The following is a 10,579-nucleotide window of genomic DNA, read 5'->3' on the forward strand; positions in this document are numbered from 1 at the left end:
GGCAGCCAAATAGATCTAATGGGTGGGAACTAACCAATGGGAACAAACACACCACTGCTTCTTTGGGTGAGGGGGAAATGCAACACTATTAGACAGCTGTTCGCCATATCTTTTCAAATGTACTTGGACGTAACATAAGCATTGGATCAACTGCCTTAGGAGCAATCACAGACAAGCATTACGGTAGGCTTTACACACAAAGTTTGATGTGAATTAAAGTGGCAGCCTGTGGTGTAAGACAAAGCAGGGCCTCTGCAAAAAAGAAGTTAGGACCTTGACAAGATATGACACTGGCTGCGTGAGGCCAGAGGACCATAAGAAAAAAGTCTTTAATGTGGACTTTGTGCAGCCACATCCTGCTCACAGATCATTAATGCTATTACCAATCTGACAAAAAGCTCACCGCATGCTTACAAGACATGAAATGCTCCCTGATTGCTGCTTTAGTTCATAAGAAATGCATAAACACAGCAAATGTTCATAGAGGTTAAGGCTGCAACATTATACAACCAGAAAGACTACTCCAGGAATACACTCTGTAAAAGTGCATGAGAGAACAACAGGGTGGCATCATGGGTACAGAGACCGCCCTTCACCTGCTGGAATATCCTAGAGCAAGACAGTCATTCCAGCTAAAGTGGTGCTGAGTTTGTTCAAATCTGGGGAAATGGATCTCCAAGTCATCAATAGGTAGAACATGTCTGTGGATTAAGATGACCCGGTTGCTTGTGGATGCGCTACAGTGTGCCGTTCAGGGACCATGATCCATCAGAAAACATTTTTACAGTTCTCTAATGGATCATTAATTATAACAACAATGTGCTCCTTTGAAAATGATTGGTTTGTTTTAATGTAGCTACCTTTTTAAGGACTTCCTCTTATTCCATTTCGTTAATGTTTTTGTATTGTATGTTGGATATTTTATGTAGCCTACGTTTTATTTTTTTGGCTTCATATGCACATTAATGTTTTTCTTTCATATTATTCCTGCATTAATTCTAATTCATAAAGTTATTATTAATTATAATAACTGCGGTACCATTTTTGCATTTTAAATCAAAAATAATTTTATATACGTATTTTATTTATTTTTTGCTTCCTTCCTTTCTTTCTATGAGGCACTGCCTTAGTTAATTTTTTTAAACTTTAGCGTATAAATTAGATAAACTCTTTAAAACGAGTGGGTAATGTAAATTATCTTTACCACATCATCAATATCCCTTCCCACAACATCAGAGAGAAGAAGTCGTCGATATTCGACATTACGTGGTATTTCGTCGGTGATTGGAGACCTCATCTGGCCTTCCACGCAGAGCAACAGCGCCCTCTGCAGGCCAATTATTTAATTACTTTTTCAGCGGACTGCGAAAGGAATGTATTTTGGACTTCTCAGGCCACCGTAGCAGTTTCCCTTCCCACTGTCGTTTACTCTTCACAGTCACAGCATGGATCCTCTCTCTAACTTTATTTCGGTGTTTTAGCGTTAGTTTCGTGTTGTCTTGGGCTAAACGGATTCCGGCGGTATTTGAGAACCCATCTACAGGCTATGTTTACCACCACCGGCTCTCGGGGCCTGTGTAAGTATCCTGAATACACCGATAAACGATCCCTAATGTTAGTCCGGTTAGTGTCCACGGATACAGCTAGCTTATCTACTTATTAGCATTTCACTGTCATTCATTTACTTGAGGTACTATCTATCATTTACAGCCATTTTTAGTTGATAGATAGACTACATTTTTATTTGTATCTGTGTTCGGAGACTTAGCCTATGTGCTATTAAAGCTCGTGAAAGGTATTTTCTGAATCTCCTGTTTATTATGTATCTGTAACCTCTCTATTTACACTTTAAAGGCTCTGTCGTCAAGTACACTGTTGCTCAACATGGGGGCAAAATGTAACAGTGTCACTGTGTGGTCGTGATGTTTGTTGTGTTCTGCACAGACAAGGCTCCCCTGTCGAAAGGCCTCCTGCTGGTTCTCAATGGGCTGACTGTCATGCTGACCCTGCTGCCACAGTACCAGGAACTGTTTGAATACAACCTGCAGGATGTCGTAAAGCAGCACCAGGTGTGTCTCTCTGTGTGATGTTAAACATGCTTACAACTGGTCCATTATTACATGAAAATAAGCTCTCTCCTTTTTTTTTTAAAGATAGCATATCAGCTGCTGATTTGTTCTGTTTGACAGTGGCTTCTGGGTTCTATCAAAGTTTTCAACCACATCTCATGTTTTGTCTGGCAAAATAAGCCTGTAGTCATGTAATGGTATTATATCAGGGCACATTGTTGCAATGTATTTTTTAGAATAGAATAGAATTATTTTATTGATCCCAAACTGGGAAATTGTGGCGTTACAGCAGCAGGTTATCCAACACACAATATGAGTAAAAAAAAAACACAATATTAGCAAATCTAAACACAATATAATATTAAATACAAAGTAAATAAGTACTAAAAATATCAAAACTAAGAATGTGAATATATACAACCAGGATTTAACTAAGCATTACTAGTCTTCAATAGGAAGATTAAATATGGAAGATTAAATGTAAATCTGCAAAAACAGAGTCGTAAATGGACAGTATTGACATAAGTTAAAGTGCATGAGTGTAGACATATTATAAGCAGAAACTATACAATATAACGGCGAGTAGACAGCCAAATGAAGTGAACATGAGTGCAGGGATAATTTGTAAATTTAAACATGTGCAGAACAGATCACAGTATGGAGAGACAGATATTATCATGATGACAGTTCTCTGCTCGCATGAGGTGAGCTGTTGTACAGAGTTATGGCCTTCAGTAAGAAAGATTTCTTGTATCTGTCCTTGTGACAGCGGAGTTGTATCAGTTTCACTACATCAGCAGTGTCATGGTTGTCCCCGGTCTTAAGATCCATACTCGGGTCATACTTTTACATCTGAGTCGTTTCAGTTCACATTTTCAGGACTTAATATTGTGTTGTAAAGCAGTTGTAATGATGCCTGGGTTTTGACTATTGTTGGGCTGATTTTTGGAATAAGGTTCAGGTTTTCTACACTACTGTTCTCCACGAAGACATAATTAGAAATAGTCATAATGTTGTATGTGTGTATGTCTATCTTTTCTCTCTCTCTCATGTAGGTGTGGAGGCTGTTGTTAGGCAGGCTGGTCTGTCTAGATGTGAAGGATGCCTTCTGTAGCAGCCTGCTCATATACAACTTCAGAATCTTTGAGAGGAGATTCGGCACGAGGAAGTTTGCTGTAAGTTACAGAAGAAAACCCTGAGAGATGAATATACATAATGGAAAATTAATTTTTTTTTCAGAGTTACTTTCAAGAACAAAAGCAAAACTTAGGATGTTTTTTTTTTTTTTTTTTTTTTACATGATTAACATTTTGATCACCGATCAGAGTCAATATGAGGTTTCACTTTTTAGCCACTTCCTGTTTTTTGGGAACACAACTTCCTCTTATGTAACTGACTTCAAGTTGACTCTGTGTTAAATCTAGTGACATGTGTGATGACAGGGGCAGACAACAAAAATTGTCTCACTTTCTATAATTGCAGTCGTTTCTGTTGGGAACTTGGTTAATCTCTGCACTGATGGACTTCCTGCTTGCCCAGGCTTTCCAGTTTCTTTTTGAGTATGAGGTGGAGGAACTGCCTGCAGGACTGTGAGTAGCTTAATGTTATTGTTGAGTTGTTGCCTCAGTACACACTAAGCCTCATTGATGCAACATCTATGAAAATAAAAAGCTTTTTTTTTTTTGTCATTGTTATGGCCACTTAGAGACTTACAATTACAATACAGATTTAATGTTGTAAAGTGAGGTGTATAATGTACTATGGTCTTTTTCAAACCATGTGTCATAAGTGGAAAATCATAATTTTTCACCTTCACATATCACCATGTAAGCTGTGGGCAGCATTAAGTTGTAACATTTCTTAATCCTCCTCGTGCATTATATTTGGGTAAACAGTATTTGGATGGTGGTGGACTGTGACAGCAGTATACAAGTCATCCTTTTTTTGCATCCCTGGCAAAATATTTTAATATTAAGGGTTAAATTAAAAATGTTCTTTTATATTCTGTTTATCAATTCCAGTAATCTGAATCCTCTTGAATTTTTTCTTTTCTACTCTCACAGGCTCGCTCCAGTCTTTTCTCTGTTTGTGCCTTTCTACCTGTCGATCCCTAGGATGCCAGTTACCCAGGTCCTGGGCCACATCGACATCACCAATAAGTCTCTGGTCTACGTAGTAGGCTTGCAGGTAGTCCCTTGTATTTTGAGATGTCTACTTTTGCCATCCCTTTAACTTTGAATTCTTAGAGAAACGTGCATTGCTGTTAGTCTTATTGTCAGTGTTTCTGACTTCTTTGACACAGCTATTGACCTCCAGCCCTTTCACCTGGCTTCTTGCTCTCAGTGGACTGGTGAGTGACCAAATTCTACTTGTCATGTACTTTGTAACTAGTAGGTGTAGAGGTAGCTAGGCATTTAGCTCATGTGTTGGCCAGAGAACCAAATCTAAACGTATCTAATCAATGTAAGTGTTTGTTGACAACACTTTTGATTTTGAGCCAACCCAAGTCATTTCATACACTGTAATGTTGCTTTTCCAACTGCGGCTTGTGACCTCTTTGCTTCTTTTTACATTTTTTTATGATATACATTTTTTTTCTAGATCTCTGGGGGCCTGTACCACTCCAATTTTCTCAGTTTACAGAAGCTCCTCTTTGTACCTGTCTGGGTGTCTCGTATTGGACGGTATTGTCTGGAGCCACTCTTCTCAAGTGAGTCCTTGCATTACATACATGAATTGCAGGGACTGAGATGAAACGATTGTCTCTCTCTGTCTAATTGATTACTAAGGCTGCTATAAAACTAATGACTTATGTGTTGCTAAATTATAATTCATATTTTTAATTCTTAATCCCATGGAAAACTCATTCAGAACAAAAAGCATGAAATTTGCTGCTCGCTTACAAAACAGCGACAAAATCTTACCTAAACTCTATCGTCTAGGTCTACACTCGCTCCCGCCCACTACGCTCTGCCAATGAAAGGCATCTGATACAACCTTCACAGTATGGCCTCTAAAGTCTCTAAAGCCCTTTTTCCACCAAACCATTTCCAGAGCTAGGGCTAGACTCTCTCCTCTGCACCCCCCCGGTGTTAGAACGAACTACCAAACTCAATTTGATCTGCAGAGTCTCTTTGCACTTTTAAGAAAAAGCTAAAGACCCAGCTCTTTCATGAACACATATGCACTTAATCATATTGATTGATTTTGTTTGATAATGATGAGGACCATATCTAGGATGGTTTTGATGATGATAAGAACTCTCTAGACTTTAGACTTTAGACTTTATTGTCCCCGAGGGGAAATTCTTTTTCACAGCACCGTTACTGTCCAACAGACAAGTCCCACCAAAGAACAGCTGTCGATGTTGTGCTTGGCCTCTGTGCACTCTGTCAGCACCTGTGTGTCCGATCTGTCTTAAAGCTGTTTGTTTGCACGTTGTTTCCTCCTTTCTACATCCTTGCTTGTGTTGTACTTACTCTCTGATGTACGTCACTTTGGATAAAAGTGTCTAACTGAATTGTAGAATTGTAGAAATTGAATCCAAGGAGAGGATTCATTATCAACAACAACATCATTGATTAGTAGCATGAACGCATTTACAATAAGTTAGTTATTGCATGTTACTGCATATAAATACTTTTCTGAAATTAATTTTTACATTACATATCCTACTAACTATTTCTGCCTTTTCAATCTCTGATGTTCTGAACATTTATTAATGCTGGATTCATGTAATGTTTGTAAGGTCTTGTTTGTTTTCTTTGTCCCCCTGTGGTAAACTTTGCCTATTGATGGACTGACTATTTACACAATATTACATTTTTTGTCTTCCAACTAATGTTTAATTAACTTCTGTGGTCATTAGGCTCCGAACCAAGCAATGAGACTCCCCTTGGGATGGGTGCCACTTTGGACATCCAGAGGCAACAAAGGATGGACTTGCTTGACCAACAGCTGCTGCTGGCCCAATACAACGAAGCCCGGAGGAACACCAGACAACAGCAAGAGCAACAGGTAGATGCAAACACTAAAACATATGATGCTTTCACACTTGCACAAAACTCCAGAAAACTTCTTAACATTTCCAGGGTGAGCTGCATGTGTGAATGCAGAAAGACACATTTTTTTAACTCTTACTTTACCCAGAATTTTACATGTCAGACCCCCTAGTAGTTTAACGTGTGAAGTCGGCTTGAGCTGTTGAGAGAATGCAGCAGAAAATATTCAGGAAAATTCACCACAAGCAAGTGGGAGGGGGTGGTGACAGGCAAACACAATGTCAGAACTTTCTTTAAACGTTAGATGTCAGAAACTGTGATTGTACTATTTGCACAAGCTTTACATATGGACCATGTTCTTGTTCCTGGTGTGTGTGTGTGTGTGTGTGTGTGTGTGTGTGTGTGTGTGTGTGTGTGTGTGTGTGTGTGTGTGTGTGTGTGTGTGTGTGTGTGTGTGTGTGTGTGTGTGTGTGTGTGTGTGTGTGTGTGTGTGTGTGTGTGTGTGTGTGTGTGTCTGTGTGTGTGTGTGTGTGTGTGTGTGTCTGTGTGTGTGTGTGTGTGTGTGTGTGTCTGTGTGTTTGTCTGTGTGTGTAGCCTGGATTGCTACAGTGGACCAGGTTGTTTCCCTCGCTAAGACACAGAGGACAGAACCGACCCCCAATGCAGCCCCATCCCCAGGCCGAGACACATCCTGAGACACATCCTGAGACACAGCCACCTCTACTCGATAACTCTCCTGTCGCAGAGGAACAGGTGGGTGTTCACCTGTTCGTTTCTGTCTATGCTTCATTTGTCCTTTGTAATAATGTTGTTGTGGTTGACTTTTGTAAATTATGGATATTCTTGTATTCTGCGTTCTGGATGACGTGGCATCTTCATAAGCTGCAACGGTAACAAGGTTCAGCAGCTTTTCTACCTGAATTGGGAAATCTCTGTGTGTTGACAAGGGTTACATTTTTTAGTCCTTTTGCTTCAGTACCTGTTTTGCAAATTACATGAAAAATATATAAAAGTAAAAAATATTTATTTCCAAATCATACACAGCTGACTCAAGTTTAATAGGCAGACACACACGTCCACACAGTGATCTAAATGATAGACTATCATTTCTAGGCTCTTCGTATACAGACTTTCTAGATTGTCATGGATCATTTTCCGTTAAGTGGTATGATTTCTTCTCGACTCTGTGAAGTGAAGAACGACTTTAAGAGCAACCAGACGAGGAATTTTATGATGTCAGCTGGTCGTCTATCATCTGCAGCAATGACAGCTGCAGGGTGGAGCCTGTTAACTGGGCCCATTCATCAGACAGTTCAAGCAAACAAGTTCACGACCATGTCGAGTACGTCCACATGTACATCAGCATCAAGATCAAAGTATCGTTCCAGTTCATAACATGGTGAGGACTTTGTAACATCAGACACATAAAAGAGAACTTTCACATTTATGGTGTGATAATCTGATAATCTAACTCTTGTTTGCCAGATCTTGATTTTCTTTCCCACCCATGCCTTAATTTATTCAGGACAGTCTTGTGTAATATTCCCAAGAGACTCTGTCTTAGCTGATGCCTTCTTCATCCCACAGGTTGCACTGTTGGTGGAAATGGGCTTTTCCAGGATCGATGCCCTGGAGGCCCTCAGAGCTTCAAATAACGATATCAACATGGCAACCAACTTCCTCTTGCAACACTGAGTAGGAGAGCTCAGTGAGTGAAGCAGAATCGAAAGGGGAGAGAGAAGGAAAGCAGGAAGAGGGACAGAAGCAGAGGAGCCAAAAAAAAAAGAAGAAAAAGAAGCAAAGCGGAGACAAAAAGAAAGATGGTGAATGACGGAGAAAAAGGAGAGAGGACAAACAATATTTGTAAAGATAATCTGAAGGCGCTGTCACAGCTCCCTGAAGCAGTGTGCTGGGCTGATCCTACCTGATCCAAGCGCAATAGCAGGTCTATTAATGGAGGAGTGTGAAGCACAAAATGGAAGACATTTGCGTCATAGCGTTCGGCTGGGCATCGTCGTGTGAAACAGGTGTCACAGCTCAAGGCAGATGAGTGAGGCTGCTCACTCGAGGAGTGAATAACACACAGAAACCAGACAGGTCAGAGCTTTTCTGAAATATAAAGTGGGTTATTTCTTCAAACTGATACTGAAATATACAAATCAACTGCAGCCATTCAATGCAACTCATTGGGTTGGGAACTCAAATTTTATCAACCCCCCCCCCCCCCCCTTTTTTTTTTGGTACTGCCACTCCATTTCCAAAATAACGGCTGTGTAACCATCATGTCAGACCCTGTTAAATGGTTCGAGATTATAAGTATGACTTGTATGCAGTAAGAATGCACACATCTTTTGAAACCATGGATCAGAACACATTATGTCATCTGTCATTTTAAATCTCAGAATGGAGTGGTTGGACGGTTCTGATCGAATACGTTTTCTTGTTGAGTGCTCAGAGAAAATAATAGAAAACAGGAGTGCAGCACATTGTAACAGTTATTAATGAGACAATAAAGAGGTGCAAGTGGTCATGACTACCACTTTAGAATGCACATTTAAAGAATCGAAATTAACAACCTACTTAACCATGACTTTTGTCTCAGTTGTTATTTATTGGGTGTTGGTACAGGGGATTAACAGGGGGCAACCCTTTCCTGCATGAGATGTTTAAAAAAAAAAAAGTTTTCAGCTCTGATGGCCGCTAATGTAGAAGCCAGAGCTGACTGGTTTGGCCTCTCTGTAAAGTTGTTGTTGGTGACAGACGGTTCTGTCCAGCAGGACATGGCTTTGAAGGTCTACCTCAGGGTCTGCGAGGCAACTTCATTTAAAGACGCAACCATATTTGCAGACGTATATACAAAGAGCCGCGGTAGCTCTTTTCAAGGAGGTGATGTTTTACAACCCTCGACTGCTCCATCGTTTTAGGCTCTCACATGCTGCTTATGCACACACTCCTCAAGGTTTTATTTATTCAGAGTCTTTTCTCTGCCAGCAGCTGTGGCTGAATCATAGCAAGTCTTAAAAAAAAAAAAAGACCGGAGATATTTATTATGCAATATCATGACGGGAGAAGAAATATATTGAGACTATGCACTGCATAGTGCCGACTTTGTGTGTTTAAATTGTGCAAACATTTTGTGCAAAAGACGTAAAATTGCAGCCACTATGTATTGATGTCAAAGACAGATGCTAGTTTTATATTTTGTGCATTATAATATCGATAACATATGACCACTGAAATGAGTCTGTCATTTGTGTGTATGTATTTTTTAGAGTGCATAAATAGTATATTGGTGTAATGGGGCAGTTTTTGCATGGACGGTTTTCCACATGAACTGTAAAGAAACCTATTTGATCAGTGGAAGAATAAATCAACTTGCTGGCTCAATGTGTTGTTGCACAGGAGATGTTCATTATGATGGAAATATTCTCAAGCGTCATGTATTTTTGCAACTGGAATTTTAGCAAACTAAAGAGAACAGAAATTGTTGAATGATTTATGGCCCATACTAAAGCAATCCAGACAAATTCAGGGAGATATTCTGTATGTTTCTTAATCGTGTAATGTTTATTATGACGTGTGCTGCTGCTGCTGCTGCCCTCTTGGCCAGGTCACTCTTGTGAAAGAGAGCTGCATCGCAATGGTTTAATTACCTGGTTAAATTAAAAAATCAATACAAAAGGGGAGTTTTGTCTGGATAAATGAAGAGTTAACTTTTCCATTGTAATACCTTTGAAGAAGTTTTCCTAGTCACTTCAATCTGATAATACCATCCCCCCCACTCCTATGAACAAAATGTATTATACTGTATGTATAAACTCCCTGATGAGAGATTATGCTCTTAATGTGTTTAAAAAGGAATGAAAAATATACATTTCCAATTAAACTAACTTAATGAAATGGTTCACATGTATTTTTATCAAATGCTTTCACTATAGATTAAAAAGGTAATAATAGTAACTTGGCATTACAAATGTGCTGTTGACGTGAGACTTCTCAACACATGGTGGCACTCTTGTACCAAGAAAGGACAGGATTATGTGGATCAGGTGTAACTTGTCAATCAATCACATCCCTATGCAAATTATGCAAAACAAATATGGTTACAGTGTAGCTTATGAAATCCATTGGGCTCATTTGAATAATATAAACAATGGAATAGATATTTTGACTCACATCAGTTAAACAATGGCTATAATCAGTGCCAGAGTATTTAATTGGTCAAATTTATCCTTTCAGGTTTTTTAATTCTCTAGTAAAATTTAAGATAGTTCATCCTTAAATGCCTCTTAAAGTATTAAACATTTACAATTTGGCTTTTGAGCTTAGAAAAAAGACCCTTAAGCCTATAAAATTGGGACTTTCCCAGCTTGAGATAACTACTAACAAATCAGCAGCTTGATTTTAAGCTTTCCCCACTTAAAATATATAGTTTAATACCGCCTGTCTTTGGGATACAACATCTTCCAGTATTTTCCCCTAAACTTTCAAGCAGCTGCCTCTGTTGTA

The 10,579-nt window shown here is 39.3% G+C and overlaps 1 protein-coding gene across 1 annotated transcript; it reads left to right on the top strand.

Annotated features, from left to right (window-relative positions):
• The first annotated feature begins 1,387 nt into the window (after positions 1-1,387).
• ubac2 (UBA domain containing 2) lies at positions 1,388-9,457 on the top strand. The gene is made up of 10 exons (XM_061039995.1): positions 1,388-1,577; positions 1,945-2,069; positions 3,125-3,244; positions 3,552-3,658; positions 4,133-4,256; positions 4,372-4,419; positions 4,671-4,779; positions 5,938-6,086; positions 6,665-6,823; positions 7,658-9,457. The coding sequence occupies exons 1-10, from the start codon at positions 1,547-1,549 to the stop codon at positions 7,763-7,765; spliced, it is 1,080 nt and encodes a 359-aa protein (XP_060895978.1). The 5' UTR covers positions 1,388-1,546; the 3' UTR covers positions 7,766-9,457.
• Positions 9,458-10,579: the final 1,122 nt, after the last annotated feature.

Source organism: Labrus mixtus, chromosome 6, assembly GCF_963584025.1.
Source record: "Labrus mixtus chromosome 6, fLabMix1.1, whole genome shotgun sequence".
Lineage (NCBI taxonomy): Eukaryota > Metazoa > Chordata > Actinopteri > Labriformes > Labridae > Labrus > Labrus mixtus.

Bases quoted from the DNA above. Each gene is read 5' to 3' on its own strand.
- ubac2 (XM_061039995.1), top strand. From the start codon at position 1,547: ATGTTTACCACCACCGGCTCTCGGGGCCTGT. The intron at 2,070-3,124 runs GTGTGTCTCTCT...TCTCTCATGTAG, and splicing joins ATGTCGTAAAGCAGCACCAG to GTGTGGAGGCTGTTGTTAGG. The intron at 6,087-6,664 runs GTAGATGCAAAC...CTGTGTGTGTAG, and splicing joins GACAACAGCAAGAGCAACAG to CCTGGATTGCTACAGTGGAC.